Below are 20107 nucleotides of genomic sequence, written 5' to 3' on the forward strand. Positions count from 1 at the left end.
CCACTGGTATACATGATATCATGATACTTCTCCATTAGTCAGCTGGGGAAGAATTTAATATTCACCGAACTAAAAGGAAACTGCCTCTCAGCCACCACTTAGGATACCATGTCCATAGAAGGCAAAGCCAAGGTCTCCAGGAGCAGGAATATTTCTAATTCACAGCTGCTTCAGAAAGAACCCGCTTACAATATCCAGGAGACTAAAAGGCCAACACTTCCAAATGCTAGTGTACTCCTTTTCTTTTTGCGAATACAGACTAAGACGGTTGTTACTCTGAAATGCTAGTGTAATGAGGTTATACAAGAAACCTCACATTTTGATATAGCTATATGCAAACTGGGCAGGCAACTGTGCACCTACTTATTTGAATGTACAAATTCCCCTTTTGTGCACATAAATGTGGGGGTTTGTGGGTCTAAAGGGCACATATGTATTTTGTGGATATACCCACTGCACCCACATTTGACAGTTTGCTGGTCAGGGTACTGTATAACAGGCTTGTTATTTAAAATAGGATTGTGTGATTATACGAGCACATTTTTACACATTTTAAAAATAGCGGGGTAGAAGCAGGTGGAGCGCTCCAATTAGTCACCCGTTTGCATTTTCCTGCTTCCATTAGGTTTTGAAGGAACAACAAAGTCAGCTGAGTTAGCACTGATATTATGTATGTGTATATATTAAGGCAGAAAGGCTTCCAACCATTCACTTTAAATAGTTTTTATAGCTTTAAGGATCAGAAAGCCAATAACCCACACAGAGAGCAGAAAATACACACACATGCAAATAGCAGCTCTTTTGGGACCTCATGCAAGAGCCTCACTCTGAGTCTTGGTGAGATTGGAAATGTCATGGAGGTGGCACCCATGGATCTTACTCTGACTAAAATGGAAGACGTTATTACAAACAGTAGTTTGTAGATGCCCATCCAAGGCAGAAATAGCCAACATTTTCCTTTTCCTTTAGGCAGACAGCTGCAATACAAGACTATGCAAGAAGTTCATTAAGCCTGGCTATAAATTTCATCGCTAAGCAGTAGAATGTTTTTGCTTCACACGTATCACTGGGGTGATCCATTGCGAATGGCTGAGTTTTGCAAATTAGTAAGTGAGCAAACACAATGTAAAAGCCACAGAAAACGCATCACAAAATGAAGAGCCTGATCTCACAAAGTGCTGGGCATCCTTATGTCCCATTGCCTTCAGAGAACAACGCCCTCACAGCCTTTTCAGGCCACAAACTTACCACAAAAAGTGTGCAGTTGGTCTCTGAGCTCCTGTGGATATAGGCAATTAAGTTATGCTCTGATTCTGCTCCGTTCATATCTCTTTACATTACTGGCACAACCCTTTGACAGACCCCTTGTGCAAACCTGAATGTGCACCGGGCACGTTGCATGAACAAAATGACTCTCTCTCTCTATTGTATTTTGAGTGAAGTAAACAAGCACGGAAGAGGAGTTAACTGGATTCTCATTCAAACAGAGCTGCTAAGAAGGTCAGAAGAGCCACCACCTTGCTTTCTCTCAACTGACTCACCCCAGAACTCCCCCAGTGTACTCTAGTATGATTGCTGGGTACTCACTCCTGCTCTTTGCCATTAATATTAGCTCCAACACTCACACATTTTAAAATATTTCTGTCACAAAGTCAATCCCTGGGGATCCTACTCTAGCCAGCCCTTGCCCCACTTTTACATAGTAAACAGAGACTAAAACGGATTCTCTGGGGAGATCCACAACAAATACATAACTGGGATTCACCCAAACAGCTATTGTCCTATCCCAAAGCCTTTGGTATGTATAGGAAATAGTAGAGGTAGCATGTTACAGTGTACAAATATGCTGGGCTTGGATGCAGAAGACCATGGTTCTATTCCTAGCTCTGTCACTAATCTTCCGTGTGAACTTGGGTAAATCACTTTGCCTTCATGTGCTTCTATTTCCCTTCAATTTTACTATTCAATTAAATATATAAGTTCTTCTACTGATCTCTTCACCATAGTATCTGAGAGTTATAAGTGCGTTAAGCAATATGACTGTCTATCAAGTGTTTGTTCTCTCATCCTCTCTCTAAGGGCCGAAGTGTGTGCAGGGGATAGGAGTGTTTTGTTTTGGAATTTATATATATACACACACATACATGTTGCTATATCTTTGTTAGAGAAGGCAGGTCAAAGAAATGCACCTTGCACTTAGAGCAGATGGGGGTGAGGTTTGTGACAGTCCTTACTTCCTGAGGAAGTTCATTCCACAGTCTTGGGCCAGCCGCCAAGAAAGCTCTGTCTCCTGCACATATGTGCTTTACCCTTTTGTACAGAGTTCATACTGCTAGAGGAGTGCGGTTGTCACTCATGGTCTTCATCCTCATGTAGCTATTCAATGTCCTGGGTCCAGGGTGTCTTGAAGGTAAGGACCAAGACACTGAACTTGGGAAGCCAGTGTAGGATGTGAAGGACAGGCGTGACGTGCTCAAGGTAGCCAGTGTTGCCAAGGAGAAATGCTGCAGCATTCTATACCAGCTGGAGTTTCCAAGCTCTGAAGACTTCATGCCTAGGTATACAGCATTGCAATAGTCCAGCGAAGAAGTAACAAAGGCACGAATAAATGAGATTAGCACATCATCTGCCAGGATGGGACAGACTCTCTTAGCCCACTGGAAATGACAGAAAGCATTACTTGCGGATGCTGCTATGCTAGAGCTTAGTGTCCGTGAGGAATCCAGGAGCACTCCTAAGCTACAGACTGAGATGACCAATTATGAGCGTGTACCTTCAACCAAACGAGACTGCATCATGGATGCAAACTCTTCAAAGGGCTTTCCTCTCCCCACCAGCATCACCTGTTTTGCTTGGGTTCAGTTTCAACCAGCTGTTCTTCATCCGTGAGCTGATCTCATTCAAACACTGGGCCATCTTGATGGTAGTGGTATGGTTGTATATGGTGAAGGACAGCTAGAGCTGTATGTCATCTGCATACTCCTGGCACCTGAGTCCTTGTCATCTGATCAGTTCATCTAGTGGCTGCATGTAGACACCCTTTGTATGTCTAATCTCTTTAGACCGTAAACTCTTTGGGGCAGGGTCTCTCTCAATATAAATTTGTTCAGCGGCCAGCACAGGGGCCTAAGTTCAGCTGGGGCTTCTAAGTGCTACTGCAATATAATTAATACTATTTATCCTCTCACATTCATTTTTCTTACTTCTTCCTCTCTATCTGCAAAAGAAGGATAGTATTTACCTACCACTGCCCCCAGGATTAGTGTATGCAGCCAAATACTTTAGAAATGCTAAATATTTTATCACCCTTTCCCCAGAGGGAGAAGCACATGCACTGGAGTGTCTTGTTTTGGTAGGGTCTTTTGGGTGTGTTTGTTTTATAAATACGTGTTGCTATGTATTTATGGTAAAAAAAAGTTACGTTATGATACACATGGTGTAGTTACGATACCTTTAGGAATTACCAACATTTACTATTGGAGGGGAATCTCCTTATAATCCCTTTATTTTCTCCCCCATTTGTTTCTTCTCCATGTTAAACTTGGACTCTCTATATTAGTGGCCCTCCTTCCTATTGAAGCACACCCTTATTACAGCAGTTGGGGGATAAAGGAGGGGCAAAGTAGCAGAGATCAACTCAATTCCACTTATTGAGCAACCAGAGGTTCTAGTGATGGGTTCTACTGATGGGTTCATGGGTGGGAGTGGGGGTGGAACAGAGACAACGCTCCTTCTCCCTTTCAGCAGCCAGAGAGGAGATGCTTCAAATTTATAAACTCCTATTTGCTGCAGGCTGATACAAATGACAGAGCCACCAAGAAGAATCCAAGGACAGTATTTTGGTGGGTATCTCAACACCTTCTTCTTGGCTAGAAGATGGGAAATTAGTGGGGATTGGATTTCCTTGTAGGTGTTGCACCTGGACAATGGGGTGCCCCATCTTTCATATATTAGTCAATTTAGTTCTCTGGCTATTGGGATGTCTGGTAAAATTAGACTGTAACCCTTAAGGGCAGGGATTGTCTTTTTGTTATCCAGCAAAATGGGACTGGGGTCTCTGGGCACTACATCAATACAAGTTAAAGAAATAATAGTAATAAATAAATGTTATAGAGCTATGTAATAAATCTAAGTCATGTGAATTCAGACAGTTAATAAATCGATGAAATAGAGATTGAATATTTATGGTATAACTGATAACAAGGTCAAAGCAAGGTTATTACAAGAAATTGACTTGACTTTGCAAAGAAAAGCTGGGCTAATGAAAATGGTGTTTTCCAAAGAGAGTGTTGATAAACAGTGAAAGAACAAAAGTGCTTCCAGTTAAAAGTGCAGACTAATGCATAAACACAGAATAAAAAAGGGTAAACAACCTGCAGAAACCAGGAACCAGCTGCCCAGGTTATGTAAACTGACATAGCTCCATTTTAGACAATGGAACTGCACTAGTTTACACCACCTGAGGATCTGACTCCAGATTTGTTTGACAGAAAGGTGTACAGCACAAAGAGTGCCGTGTCATGAATGCAATAAAAGCAACCATTCTGCAGAAATGTGCTGCTTTCCGCACAGACTATAAGGAAATCCAGAATGCAAAAATACATTCATGAATATAAACACAAGGACAAAGCTTTGATGGAGATGATGATGCAGAAACAGAGTTCGTTGTTGGGTCTCTCAAGACATTTATAAAGCAAGGTTCTGTAACAAATTGACAATGATCTTGGAAATCAAAAAGTTGATTTTAAAATCGATACTGGGACATCATGCCATAATATCACAGATCATGAGATCAGAAATGTTAAATATAATGCACAGTGCCAATCTGTGCATTGAGAAGTGTAAGAATAGAGTCTGAGATATCCTTTTCTGTACAGGTTTGAATACTGTCATATAAGATAATGGTCACATCTTCAGCTGCCAATCTAGCTCCTTTGCATTGCTTCTGTGGCACCTATGCCAGAAAGCAGCCTTAATAGGGAAGCTGGGGATTCCCCGTGCATAGGGAAATTCACAAATCACAAGCCAGCACAGCCTCAAGGCTTCCCCAGCCACACCCAGAATTTAAACACAACTAGTTTAAAACTACCTTCACTTCCCTCTCGTCCCCTCTCAGGTGCACCAGGCACACCTGCAGCTCTGGCCTAACACGTGAAATCCACAGGAAATAGAATGCAAAAGAACTAGTGAAACCACCTGAGATTCCTGATCAGCTCATAGGCCAAGGCTGACACAGATCTATTTGAATTAAACAGGACAGATAATCTGTATTAATGGACTACTACTACATCGTGTTCTAAAGTGAGCTGTTGCACAACACAACAAGTAGCAATGCAACAACCCCTGGTAAATGGCAGTTTGCTCACCTTGAGATTTCGTATGAGGTAATAACAAATAATGATCCACAGCTAATGAGTATCTTATTTAGGCCATTCTCTTTCATATATGAATTCAAGAACTCCACACCAAACCCTCATTATGCACAGCCAAGTGGCTAGCAGAAAAAAAACAGTGAAAATAGCAAATAAAAGCCCTGGTGAATGCAAGGGATCCATATTTAGTATGGTTAGAATACTGCAACACAACTTGCAATGCTTTATTAGGCTCATGAGCCCAAGAGGGCCTATAATGCATATGTCTTAACCAGTCCCAAGAAGGAACTGTTTTGAGAACAAGAAATGGTCATGTAATAAAAACAATTGTTGAGGTTCAAAGGCAGTAGTCATGACAGATGTCCAATAAGAGACAGAATGATCCTCTCACCTGCTGGGGTTTTGGGTTGCTTCTCCTGATGTTTCCATGTGTGTTATTACTTGGCTGCATGAGTAGTGTGTTATTTTTAGATAGCATGATGTTTTGTTTTATTTGTGTTTGACTTTCAAAAAGAAAAAGGGAGATGTAACAGTGTCGGAAGATTCTGAACCCTGCCATGTAACAAGGGTATTCATAGCCTTTTGTAGCCCTTCAGGAGACTGGCCACGCCATGAAGATCAGTCTCTTCCCAGCACTCCTTGTTTGAGTATTTAGAAGCTCTTCAATTACATTTTTGTAGAGCAGGTTTTGCTGATATGGGGCCAGTCTGACGGGCCCCATTTGGATGTTCAAGGAGAAGAGGGCACAAGAAGGCTTCCCTCAACTTCTGATCCCTGCCCAGGCAGCCAGCAACACGGCAGTCACTCCTAGCAACTCCTCTCCTTGTATCATAGTCCTGCCCACTTCTGCACCAGCCAGTAAAGCTGGCTAGGCACAGAGAAGGGATTAGAGTATGCTGCATTGTTCTAAGAGACAGTACACCAGATATGCTTCCCCTGCATGCCTATGAGGTCCAGGAGGGGCTGAGGTTCCCAAGGCAATGTAACTCTGCACCACCCTAATGCAGGGATATGCCTATCAGGCACAAGAAAGCCCATGCAGTGGAAGTAATTTATTCAATGCATTGGAAACACAGATTTCATATGGTAATAGCCATATACTTCTGAGTCTGCATCTGCCTGTCAGGAGCCTATTTAAGATCTCTGGGGAAAGTCTGAAGAGTGCCACCCAGGAGGCGAGCTAAAGACTCATGCATACTAACCATGATTCAGGAAGCAGGAAAGAGAGATGAAAATTACCCATCCCCCAGCAGAGACATAATGCAAAACAGAACTGTCATGGGAGCTGGTGAGAGACAGAGGAGGAGGAAGAGACAGAAAGAAAAAGAATATGAGAGACAGAGACAGAGCTTGTGGGGCCACAAGTAAGAACTTGGGCCTATGTGCCCACATAATGCGGGGCCCCATGCATTCACTTACTTTGAGCTTAAGGCCTTCCTCTCCATTTCTACGTCTAAGGGTGTAGCATGGATCAGAATGTTATCTACCTCCCCCCCCATCTGGTTCTAGTACCAAAGTAGGACTCGGGCAATGCCATTCTGTGGCTTCACAGCAACCAAGGTAGTTGACTGAAGACATCCCTTGAGAGAGCAAGTAGCACAATGCCATTTGGATGAAAGGCAGGAGAGGTGAAATAATGAAGGACAGTCTGCACTCAGGGTAGGAGAGAGCAGTTTGGGCCATCTGGATTACCTCTCTTTTTGTTCTGAGTGACGGGAGAGAGAGAGCAGCAGAACTCAGGCTCCCATGCAACACTACCGAGGTCCTCCCAATAAAAGAATTAGTTTGTGCCTATCTCTCAGTGAGGCCATGGAAGGAGAAGGACAGGAGTGCTGAGGCCCAGGTCTGGTGGACTAAGTGGGTTGGATGCAGCAGCTGAGTCAGTGAGAAACCACAAATCTACTTAGCGAAGGGGAACTGGGAGGTGAAGAGGGAAAGAGGCTATTTGGGGGTAAGGTGCTTGAGAAAGGAAAATCAACGTGTCCAAGTGGGGGCAGGTGACCCAAGGTTTTGGTACATATGAGACCTATTTAGGACTAGATTCTCAGCTATAGTTGAAATGGGGAGACACCCAGGAGCCTAGAGAGGAAGGATATTCCAGCGGGTAGGTTGTTGGTCTGAGATGGGGGAGACCTTGGTTCATGTCCCTGCTCTGGCACAGACTCCCTGTGTGACCTTGAGCAAGTCACTTAGTCTCTCTGGACCTTGGTTCCCTGTCCGTACAATGGGGATGATAGCACTGACTGACCACACAGAGTTGTAGTCAGGACAAGAATATTAAAGACTGTCAGGTGCTCAGACACTAGGGTAATGGAGGCCATATAAGTATTTAAGGTGGATAGGGGACTGTTCTGAAGTACGCCAGCTGATAATGGACTTTAAGGAGCTGTTACCCAGCTGGGAAATGCTGCAGTGCACCAGAAGAGGCATGTAAGAGCTAGTTACTTTTTAGCCCTTTTGCACTCACAGATCCAACTGAAGATGTGGTCCTAAATTTAATCCTGCATTAGATGAGACTCTTGATGGAAACCTTGCCACAAACCTAAAAGGAGGCATGATATCATAAAGGGAAGGAGAAGATCAAAGGGCAGAACTCAGAAAGGTATGGAGTTTCCAATGAACTTCAGTAGAACTGGGAGAAAAACTGTTGGAGGCTTGCTGAGCTTCACCAAATTCCTGTAACACCTTTTCAGACTGACTGGCTCTCTTGAGTTTCACCCAAGAGTTAGACTCAACAGCCCTTAGACCCAGTTAACACCTGAATGGTCCATAGTTGTCTCCTGTATCTGAGAAGAAAGTGGTGGGTTGGACACTTGTGAACATGCTGTCTGGGACTGTGCACAACTGGTGTTTACAGAGCATTTGGGGTTGTTCTGGATAAGGTAAGTGTGGAGCAGGTAAGTCCAAAAGCTTTTATTTCACCTACAGCCTTCCTTCTTTGCCCTTCCCAATTTCAGAGTAACTCACCTATTTCTCCCATGTCCAGAGAAGTGAGTAAGGAGGAGTGGGCATTCCACACTAGAGGCAGTAATCAGAAAAGTATTTCTAAACTTCATGGAATGCAGCTTGGTTTATTAATCAGGGGTTTTCTGGGCCTACCCAGAGCAGGAAGGCAAAACTTCTGTGCATTTTGCTCCCTATCTCCAAAATGACCATGCCCAAATGCCACTGCTTATACCAGTGCTACACCATTCCCATATTTACTCCTCAGAAGAAGAGTTCACAGAAACTTCCCCAAGGTCCATGATGCCACTGAGTCCCCACTTTTCCTTTCCAGAAGGAGAGTCTATTCACTTCATTAAAACAATACATTCACCAAATCTGTACCAGCACTTAGATACCTCAGAGAAGGTTCCTTAGAAATATCTGAGGGATTTCAGAAGCTCTGCAATATGTCATCGATGGAGACCTGGTTTATAGACTGAGAAATCACAAACTATTTTAAAATGATTTGGAATCCCTGGTTGGATACAGTGGTTTAAAAAGACTATTCCTTTCATTGTACTCCTTAGGTTTGTAAAACTGAAGTCCTGCTAGATGTAACAGGAACGTCTAAAATAAGCCTTGTACACTCAGTTCATTAAAGAAATACCTTGGAGATGCATAGATAGGATGGGTAGGGATGAATCTGAGTGGGGCCTCTGGGCGCTATTACAACATTAATACTAAAAAAAAAAATAGATATATGCCAGTGCTACAGAGTGTCCGCTAATAGAGTCCAGAAGAAGAAATCATGGGGACCCACCAGGGCCATATAAAGCCATATGATGCCAACATCCATCTAGTGAGGAGAAACATCTGGGATTTTCCAGGACCACACAGTGCCATGTGGTATCCACTTGTGCATACCAAAATGAGAGACACCAGTGATTCAGCCTGGCTCCACCACACCAGATGCACTCGTCTATCAGAAAAAGAGTCCACAAGGCTTTCACAATACTACACCATTTCATAATCTCTAGGAGAGGTCACAAATATTCCTTTGCCTGTTCATATGCCCAAACAAGACTTTCAGTGATGGATGAGTAGACACAGTCATGTGTCCTGGACTCTTTCTTTAGGGGTATACAAAAAAGCGTAGTTACATTAGGCTTGAATAAAGACTGGGAGTGAATGTATCATTACACAAAGTAAAATTATTTCCCCATGTTAATTGCCACCCCCACTGTTCTTCATACCTTCTTGTCAACTGCTGGAAATGGCCCACCTTGATCATCACTACAAAAGGTTTTTTTTCTCTCCTGCTGGTAATAGGTCACCTTATCTGATCACTCTCATTACAGTAAAAAGAAAAGGAGTCCTTGTGGCACCTTAGAGACTAACCAATTTATTTGAGCATGAGCTTTCGTGAGCTACAGCTCACTTCATCTGATGAAGTGAGCTGTAGCTCACGAAAGCTCATGCTCAAATAAATTGGTTAGTCTCTAAGGTGCCACAAGGACTCCTTTTCTTTTTGCGAATACAGACTAACACGGCTGTTACTCTGAAACCTCTCATTACAGTGTGTATGGTAAAACCCATTATTTCATGTTCTCCGTGTACATAAAATCTCCCCACTCTATTTTCCACTGCATGCATCTGATGAAGTGAGCTGTAGCTCACGAAAGCTTATGCTCAAATAAATTTGTTAGTTTCTAAGGTGCCAGAAGTCCTCCTGTTCTTTTTGCGGATACAGACTAACAGGGCTGCTACTCTGAAATTTAGTCCCTGTGACTCTCTAAGGATTCACCAGAGCATGTGTGAATAGCTGTCAGCATAGCATGGCCATCACTGCAGCTGAGCCTGCACTGAGCATGTGCTGCTGCTTCTCCTGTTTTATCACTGAAGTTGACAATCATGGCAAGAAGGAAGTACCTAGAGAGTCTGGTGAGAATTGAAACAAACTGGTGAAGCAGGGCAAGCAGGACTGGTTTCCTTTTCATCTGAGGGATTTGTTTATTTTAACAGACCCCAGGAAATCTTCCCTAGGGATACAAGCCCTTGGGCATTGGTTGCAAACAATTACAGCTGCTCTCTCTCTCCAGCACTGATTTGTTTTTGCTCGGGATAAAGAGAGAAATAAAGCAGAAAGAATAAAGGAAAAAGAAGTCTCTCTTTCATTTACAATATCTGCCTGTTTTTCCTGACTTTGCAGCCTTCGTTCTATTCCTATTGTAAGTGCAACACTGAATAGAGAGCTGACCCCTGCAAAGTCCACTGACTGAGACTCAGCCCTGCTCCTTGTCATATACCAAGTTTCCATTTTCTCTCTTCTCCTTCAGCTATAATAACTGCTGTCTCTTGATTCCTCTGCTCTGGTACTTATGCATGTCACACCCACCATCTCATTTGTGTCAGGCTGAATGCAATCTTGGTTTAGATTGCTGAGCTCCCTGCAATTCAAATTAGACCAGAACCAATTCTGTAATAAAGCAAGATGGATGGGTGGGGCCTTCAGAATAAACACTAGCACACATTCAATGACACAGGCAAAAGGGTGCTCTCTCTCTCCCTCACACATCCTCTCCCATGCCTGCAGATTTTCTAGCATAAGGGCAAACATTTTTAACATTGGCTAGTTTTGGTTTCCTAATCATATACAAAGCCTTCTTTGGATTAGCTGCATCCCTACACACATCCCCCAGTGCCCCCTCCCAGCCCTCTTTTCCTTCCCCCCTCCCAGCTTTAGTGGTCTTTTTAAAAGGAAAAAAAGAACAGAAAATGCACTGCAGAGAGCACAGGGGTGAAGCTAGTGAATGCACCAAGAAAGGCTGCTCTGTCTTCCTTTCAGCAAGTTCCCTGGATGGGAGAGGGTCTGGAACAGAACACACCTTGTCCTTTCCTCCTCCACTCCCATTCAGCCCCCCATTCCAACCCTTTATGATTATTTTGCTTGCCCCATCTTTCATAAAGCCTCCTCCTCTTTAACGCAGCATAGAAGGAATCAGAGCTGTTTCAAGAAAGGGACGGGGGGGGGGGGAACACTCTCAACAAGCATCCATTGTTCAGGTGTAAATCAGCACTTTTATTTTCTTCCTCACTGAGCTCCAGTTCCATCCACATGAACCCTTCCCTCGTTCCCCCACCTGCGCAGCTCCCCAGCAAGGTGCTGCAAGACCCATCTCTAGGAACCAGTTTCACAGAAAGGTTGCACCATTCTCGCCGCAGCCTGACATGCTGCAGGCTAATCTGAATGTCAAAACCAGATAGTGCCTAACCTAGGAAAACAAGAGGCAGCAATGGTATTATTCCCAGTATTACTGCAGGAAGGAGGAAGGGCTTCCCTTGCAGCATTGGATTTCACTCAGCAGCATCAGAGGACCACTCCCCTACAACACTTTATAATGGAGCAATGCATCCTGGTGGATGCAAGGCTCTGGGAATGCACAGAAAGCAAGCTCCATTTTTTTTTAAGCATAATTTTCAATTTCTTGCTTATGTCTCTTTCCTTGACCCACTTGTACAGTGCCTGGTCTTTACCAATGTAAAAATGCAATTCCCAGCCCCTCCCCATCCCTTCTTCCAAAAATGAACAGGTGATTTTTTTTAAAAATTACCATGTGATGTGACCACAAAATATTATTTGACAGGTAATATTATTTGATATGCACTAAGCATATCTCAAGTGTCACATTTTAAGGTCAGGAATTTTTTAAGTAGGCAGGTTTTAACTACTGTGGATACAGGTGAAAAAAAAAATCCCACCCAGCTTTCATACATCAAATGGGGAAAAAAAAAGACAATGTTGCCAAACCAGCTGTCTGTCCCTCGGAGAATCCTCCCAGCATGAAAGCAAAATTCACACTGGAAACAATAACAAACAACAGTAACGATGTTTTAAATGATTGATATAAAAAAAATCCATGCTGGTCCTACCTGACACAGTACTGGCCATGGTGGCGAGGTGGGTAGCAGAGTGGATGCTGGAGGGGAGATGCAGTAGTAGGGAGGAGCGAAAGAACGCCTTGCTGGCTTTCCGCTGAAGTGCTGCAATGCTGTGGAACAGAGGAAGATCTGACTCAGCTGTAGGGGGCTGCAGCCATCTGAAGGAGGAGAGAGAGAGACTGAGAGAAGTGGGTGGAAAGAAAGAGACGGGGGTCACCAGTTCAGAATATTAATTAGCGAATCTGGCCTTCTTTCCTGGGTGGCTTTGATGTCAGATTCTTCCCAGAGCCACAGTTTTACTGCTATAAATACAGAGAGAATTGAGGGGGGAGGGCAAGGAGCTACACCCAATCTTGGGCTCTATAAAAGAGATTTTTCTCTCTCTTTCTCCATCCCTCCCTTGTCTGCTGTAGATGGACTAGCCTGGCACTTTTTCTCTCTCTCTCTTTAGCTTTCAATTGACAAAAAAAAAAAAAAGTATGCAGATTCATGTAATTTATTTTTTCTTTTAAAAGGGAAAAACTCTCTCAAAGCCAGCAACCCCTTGAGGGGCCATGGGTGGTGGCCAGGAGAACCAGGGGAAAAACACCAGCTGCTTTACACAGACAGGGAAGGGGAAGAGTGACCTGAGAAAAATAGGAATCTGTAGGTCTGATTCTCCTCTGACTCGTAAACCAGAAGTTCTACTGGAGTCAAGGGGGCTACGCTGCTGGGAAACTGATGTGAGGGAGAGGAGAATCCAGCCCTCTGCATCCAGCGGGGCTTCTTTTTTTTCTTCTGGGTGTTTGGGCTTTTACATTTTGTATCATCTCCACTCTAGTGGTTGTTGCTAGGGGCTGATACACTCTATGCTTTATGATGGTTTCTAAGTCTATTCCACACACCCATTGAGGAACCAGAAAAACACCGCCTCTTTCACAGTAAGTGCCGCAGGCACCCCTGTATTATTCATCCAGTTGTGGCAGTACGATCTTCACCGCATTATTTTTTATCCACCATTAACCTCATCAGCTTTAGGTTCCTCACACTATTCTGCCAGCTGCATATATCCTTCATCCTCAAACACCCCAAAATTATCCAGCATGCTGCAATATAGACACTCCCAACCCATCCCAGCAGCTGCAGGAAATTACAGCTTATTCAAGCAGCCACAGACATCCCTGCTTAGCACAGAAGTCACAGACAATACCCGCCTCTCAAAGGAAATTGAAAAGTCAGAGATTTTCCCCTTCAGCTAAATTCTACCTCCAATCCCTGTTTGTCCTAATGCCTTAAGGTTGGGAGGAAGGGAGGGTCTCTGTCATTTGGAGGGAAAAAAGTACAAATTAAAATTTTAATTCAGGAGAATAATATTATTAATATATCCCCAACTTTAAAGAAACCTGGACAACAGTGGGCTATGGAACAGGTTTCTTTGTGGCCCACCTGGACGCTTTGTTACCCTCCTTCAAATGCCTATTTCATGGCTGTAGCAACTACAGTTATCCCCACACCCACTTCCTGGGATGAAAGTCCTCAGACTTAATAGGTAGTCCCAAGAAATCCCCCCAAAAGCTTGTAGCTGAGGCCAGCAGCCTAAACTTAGACAGGCATGCCTTACAGCTATCAACAGTTCATTTCCCTATTTGCAATGCAGCTGGGGTAACTTTTGCTCTTTACTTGATAATGCTTTCTTTGATTTACCCAACCAATCTGACAGGATCTATTTTCTTCTTGCCACATCCCAGGCTTATGACTCCCTTTACTCTGAAAAGCATAGGGAACACTTTCAACCTGGTAACTGTTAGCTTTGTAGCATGTGCCTTAATTACAAAACATTCTGTGGCACACAGGAGGAGAATGGGCAGATTAACTAGTGCCTGTGCTATGATGCTCCTTCTGAGAGATTGGGGAGTTGTGTGGGTGGCAACAAAGGCTATAGAGATAAGATGGCCATATAGGCCAGTGGATCAGACAACAGACTATGGCTCCAGAAATTTGGGTTCTGTTTCTGGCTTGCTGCATGATCTTTTGCAAGTCATTTCACCTCTCTGTGCTTTTTTTCCCTTTCCATGTCTCGTCTATTTCAAATACAAGCTCTTTGGTGCAGGGATTGTCTCTCACTATGTGTCTGTACAGTGCCTACCACAATGGGGCTCCCATATTGGTCAAAATCTCTAAGTACTACTGTTTATATAAATAATATTCAAATAATGACTGTAGGTAGATGTCTAATGTTCCAAGTTATTTTTTCTTCCCTATTTTAAACGTAATTTCTTTTCCAAGCTGCCCCTGATTTGGGGCAGGACAAGTTTGAAAGAATCAGGCAGGAAAAGGTCTGCAATATTTTATGAAGGGATTCAGGAAAATAGGTGTGTATATTCCACTGATGTAACTGGTCCCCCTCTGCGTCTATGGCATGTGATAACTAACCAGGCAGATTATTGGGAATGATGGGTATTCAAGTAGAATCAGCAGCGAGACTGGTTTGTGGCACGCATGTCTTTCAGACTTTTCCATTATGAAAAATGTGACTTTTTTTAAAAAAAATCATAATTAAAATTTCCTGGACTTTTTCCCCTATGGGAAGCTTTTCTCTGGCATGTCATCCTTTCAGTGGTGCTGAAAAGAGCTCCCAACTATGCACCACATGAAAGGTGCAGATCATAAACGGCAGGTCTCTGATTCCCCTTTTAGTCTATGAAGCTCAAAAGGTCAATTTCAGAAGAAAATTCCACCTGAAATTTCCCATCCTTCCTCCCGACAGAAGCCTCATCAATACATTCTGCATCTCAACAGGAACCCACAATAATCTCCTCTAAGGCTTATTATCTTATAAGATACATATGGTGCTGGCTGCCTAGGATCTGGTGAAAGCAGATACAAGGATGGAAACCATTCATTCTGTGACAGTAGAGAGTACATATTCTAGACACTAGCATGTGAAATACACACCAAGCAAACCAAAAACAAACAACTTAAAATAATATTACGAATCCAAATTCACATCACAGGTATTAGAAGACACAAAATTAAAAGTAGGCTATAGTAATCTTCTATCATGGGCATCAGAATGATAACAGTCTAATGTTCCTGCATTTATTTAGCACCTTTCCTCCAAATCTATCCCAGCGGGCTTTACAGATTTTACCTTCTCATTGAATTTACAGCATAAGTACTAATCATTTTCCCCAACACTGAAGGGCAGCCACCTCTGGGGGGGGAGGGGGAGAGGGAATACAACAGCTGTTTAATCAGCGGAATGTAATTACACACAGTTGAAGTCATCCATGACATGAGGTTAATATTCTTGGCACCCCAAGATGTGCAGTCACGCCAAAGTAGAGGAATGGTGGACATGGACCTCAGCACTGGCCTGCAAAGTTAACCAGGCAAGTCTGTGAAGCAGGCTGCAACATCCAAAAGGATAGTGCAGTGTGGGTATTATCCCAGATCACTGGGGATCTCCGGAGTCACAATCTCTCTCCGAGTTCACATGGGGCAGTGTCTTCTTTGCAGCTCGGTGAATAATGGATATTTCAGTTTTCTGGCAATTCAAAAAAGTTGGAGGGAAGGGAATCATTTTGGTTTTGAGCATTTTTAAAGGTTTTTAAATGTTTAAAAATGAAATTAAAGGATTTCAAAACAAGAAGTTGTTTTGAATTGAAAAATCAAAATGTTTCATTTTAGAAAATGCTGAAACAAAACATTTCAATTTTAATTTTTTGCTTTTTTTTGGCCTTTATGTCACTAAAGCTAATATCAGTGCAGCTCCTTTCAGACTTCTGTCTTCCAAGCTGACTTAGCCAGTGAAGGTTTGTTTGATCTGTCTGTGGGGTATGCAATGCACTGGCCAGGACTGCTATGGTATAAAGTAATTGTGCTGCTAAGTAGTATAGCTTCAAGTTAGAGAGGGCTCTACTACTATATACAGAGTAACTACAGTTTTGATAAAAACGAGGAGTCCTTGTGGTACCTGAGAGACTAACAAATGTATTTGGGCATAAGCTTTCCAGATACGGTTTTGATGGCATTTAGAGCATCCCAGAAGCTGTCCTAATTTGTGCTGACAGTCAAACCAGCACCCAGGACTAGGGGGAGAGGTGATATAATGCACCTTCTGCCGGGTGCACCAGGGTTTTGGCATACCTGAGAATCTAGCACTTGATCTGTTCATAACAAATGGATTTTGAATTAATGGATATCAATCAATCTGCAGTTATCGCCTCAAAGTTAAAATTCTGACAGCCACAGGAGGTTGGCCTACACTGGTGCTCCCATCCTTGGGTTTTAGCTTCCCCCTCACAGTCTTCTTTTGTACAGATCAGACACATTACCTTCAGTCCATATTTTTTTAATGACTGCTTTTCAGGGTGGTCTGTAAATGTTGATTTTAAAAATATCAAATTTGAGCTTTTATGTCTCCAGGGATATTTCAGAATTTGTCTTCTGAAAATTCCTGACCATCCCAGCTATTATCATGAGATGGAACGGGACAGTCTGCCTTGTCTGACATGAAATTCAAAAGTAAATGGTACTCAGGCAACAGCCTGAAATTAATAAATAATACATGAGAAAGTTAGAAAAAGAATCTGATTGTCTAGCAGGAATACCAACTGAGGCCAGCCTGCAGGTACCGCTGCAGTATTTAGCAACTGAGAGAGAGAAAACCCAGCAATAGCAACATCAGCACTAAATCAGAAAAATGTCTCCCTAAAGGCAAAAGAAACAAGTGGGACATCCTGACTGATTCTGTTTTGGTGCCTGACATGTGCACTTCAGACGGGAAAGAAAATGAGGCTAAGTTGTATAAAAGATCAGGAGGAGGAACTGCATCAAATCAATCAGGTGAAAATGTGAAGGGAAGCCTGGATTCTGGCCATCTTGGAGTCTCCTTCCACTTGTCTTGCCTGTACCAATGACAAACTTCAAGGAAGAGACTACAGGCTGCAGGCAAAACCTGCCATCTCATCTTATAGTTCAGTCTGCATAAACACCAATCTAATATGAAATGCTCCAACCTGCCTTCTCTTGTAAAAGTTATAATGTGTTACAAATGCAGCATCTGACTCAGAGTGGGACAAATACATCTAAAACTGGTTAAGGGCCTGTTTAAAGAAGACAGTGGTCCTGACCTTGACCATTACATCTAGAGGCTGCAAACAATAAAATGATGCATTGCTTAATAGCCTGAGCACATAACTGAAAGCCAGGAATTTCTTCTATGGGCTAGTCCTGATTCCAGCACTGATTACTGTTCGGCCTTAGCTTCCCCTCTTATGAAAAGGGATCAGTTTCCTCCTTTGCAAAAATGGGTAATATTTACTTACGCGCCTACTTCATAGGTCTATTTAATTAAAATTTGAGTGTGAAAGAGGGAAGGCGATTTATTGCAGGTACTTCCTGATAGTCAAAAAGACAAAAGGACTCTGGCCCCATCTGGATCTCAAGGAATTAAATAACTATGTGGTCAAACAAAAGATGTCTTTTGAAAATGGTTTCCCTGGGAACCATTATGCCTCTTCAAGAGGATGGTGACTGGCATCTTTAATCTGCTCTTCTATCTATAAGGAAAAAAAATTACCTTCACACTATTGGCATTGACCTGCTTTATGGATGATCTGATCTGTGCTCTCATTTTCATCACATCCCAAAATTCTTACTCTCCAGGAGCAAGAATCTTGTACAGATGGTCTCTGTAGTGACGGGAAAATGACTTATCTTGTAACTATGCTTCTCCAAAGATGTTATCTTGCATGATCCACTCACTCATCAACCTCCCTTCAGAGTTTGGAGATTTCCTTTTTTGAGGTGTTTCTCTTGCACCTGTTTTTTTATTTTTCCCTGAAGTCAAAGTTTTTATCTTATGTGGACAAACTTCAATCAAGACATAAAGAAAAGGAGTACTTGTGGCACCTTAGAGACTAACCAATTTATCTGAGCATGAGCTTTCGTGAGCTACAGCTCACTTCATCGGATGCATACCGTGGAAACTGCAGAAGACATTATATACACAGAGACCATGAAACAATACCTCCTCCCACCCCGCTCTCTTGCTGGTAATAGCTTATCTAAAGTGATCATCAAGTTGGGCCATTTCCAGCACAAATCCAGGTTTTCTCACCCTCCGCCCCCCCCCACACAAACTCACTCTCCTGCTGGTAATAGCCCATCCAAAGTGATGTCTCTGTGTATATAATGTCTTCTGCAGTTTCCACGGTATGCATCCGATGAAGTGAGCTGTAGCTCACGAAAGCTCATGCTCAAATAAATTGGTTAGTCTCTAAGGTGCCACAAGTCCTCCTTTTCTTTTTGCGAATACAGACTAACACGGCTGTTACTCTGAAACCAATCAAGACATAGTTCTTCTGAGAGCATCTCATTTGAAAGAACTACCTGGAACATTCAAAAGCTACATTTATACTTGGCAGAGGTGCCACGCAAAGACCATTAGGGGCCTGACTTATGCTCTAGACTTCTACCACTAACCTCAAGAGTTAAAAAAAAAAAAAAAAAAAAAAAAAAGCTTGAAAACTATTGAAGTTCCTCCACTCTTGTGCTAAAGAGCTAAATTCCAAGAAGGAGAATCTGGGAGTGAGAATCCTGCTTTGATAGTATTTTAAGCATATATTTCCTACACGCATCTCCTGCAGTGTTTCTATATGCCAGTGATACACAGAGCAGTTATTTGAATCATGCATGTGTGAGATTGCAGAAGATTTATCTCATGCTCAGTTTCCTAATTAGAAGATGTACCAGGGCTATGTAGTTTAACGCAATGGCATATATTTCATGCACGTCTCAAGGGATCTATCCCAGGTTTTGTTTCCCATTTAAAGGTGGTACAGTGAGTGATTACCTTTAATCCTATTGGCATATAACAACAAAAAATACCTTGCATTTATATACGCCTTGTCTTTCTTATGAAAAATGGGGGAGGTTTAACCATTTGTTGAAACTACAACTACCTTGTCCATGGTAGGATTTTACCTCTGGTGGGTTATCGTATGTTAGTGAACACATTCTAAAAAAGCAACTTCTTTCTTAATGTGGAGGTAAATAAGTGCCATTCTTGCAGATAAGAAACTGAGTCACAAAAGTTAAATGACTTGCCCAAATTTGTATGGCAAACAGAGTTGGGAATACAACTCTAGTCTTTGGATTTTCTGCTCCCTGGGATAACCACTTAGAAATATTGTCTCCCCGGGGTATGTTGCCCATAAATATAACAACAGCAAGTATACCAGGCCCTATTTCCTACTTACGGATATTAGAGGCCTTATTATGTTAGTCCTAAATGTGTTTATTCCTTATGGATAGCCCGGAAATAGATCCCAAGCTCTGGTATAACATAAAGGATCCATCTTCAACTTTCATGTGTTGACTTTAAATGCACTAAACTCACCATACACAAATACAGAACTGTTTTCTGGCACCAAAAAAAAAAAACAACATACACATGGGCTCTGAGGTTATTAAAACACTTTACAAATTGTAATTACTGTAGCTGTACAAAATCCCTGTGATATAGGTAAGCACTATTATTGTTTTTAACGGATGAAGAAACTGAGGCAGACAGAGGAAGAAACTCGCCCAAAGTCATACAGTATGAAATGATGCAGATAAAACAGGGGAGCTGGCAAATGGAGCAGAATGCAGTGATTCAAAGGATTAGCAAGAATCTATCCCTCACATATCCCCCTCCCCGTCCCAGCACCAATAATGTAGCTGGCATAGGTATCATACATTTTAAAATGAGTCTTGTGTGCACAGCTAAGCCAACAAGATGTACAGCTCCATATAATGGTGCAAAATCTATAGACTAAGTGTTAGCCTTCATCTGAAATGCACAAATCTGAGTCTCTGACTTGGAGTAATAGTCAACAGTATCC

General features: G+C 42.5%; 1 protein-coding gene across 6 annotated transcripts in view; it reads right to left on the bottom strand.

Moving 5' to 3' along the window:
• STMN3 (stathmin 3) overlaps window positions 1-20107 on the bottom strand; it is a 37783-nt gene that overhangs the window by 14910 nt on the left and 2766 nt on the right. For 2 of the 6 annotated variants that reach the window (XM_077832153.1, XM_077832155.1), the window contains exon 2: window positions 12228-12394. In XM_077832153.1, the coding sequence (XP_077688279.1) occupies window positions 12228-12394 (167 nt within the window). Of the gene's footprint in view, window positions 1-12227; window positions 12416-13120; window positions 14730-15487; window positions 15523-20107 lie in introns of those variants that run through there. The other 4 variants (XM_077832154.1, XM_077832158.1, XM_077832157.1 and 1 more) reach the window with 4 other exon arrangements.

The sequence above is a fragment of the Eretmochelys imbricata genome, chromosome 13, assembly GCF_965152235.1.
Source record: "Eretmochelys imbricata isolate rEreImb1 chromosome 13, rEreImb1.hap1, whole genome shotgun sequence".
Classification (NCBI taxonomy): Eukaryota; Metazoa; Chordata; order Testudines; family Cheloniidae; genus Eretmochelys; species Eretmochelys imbricata.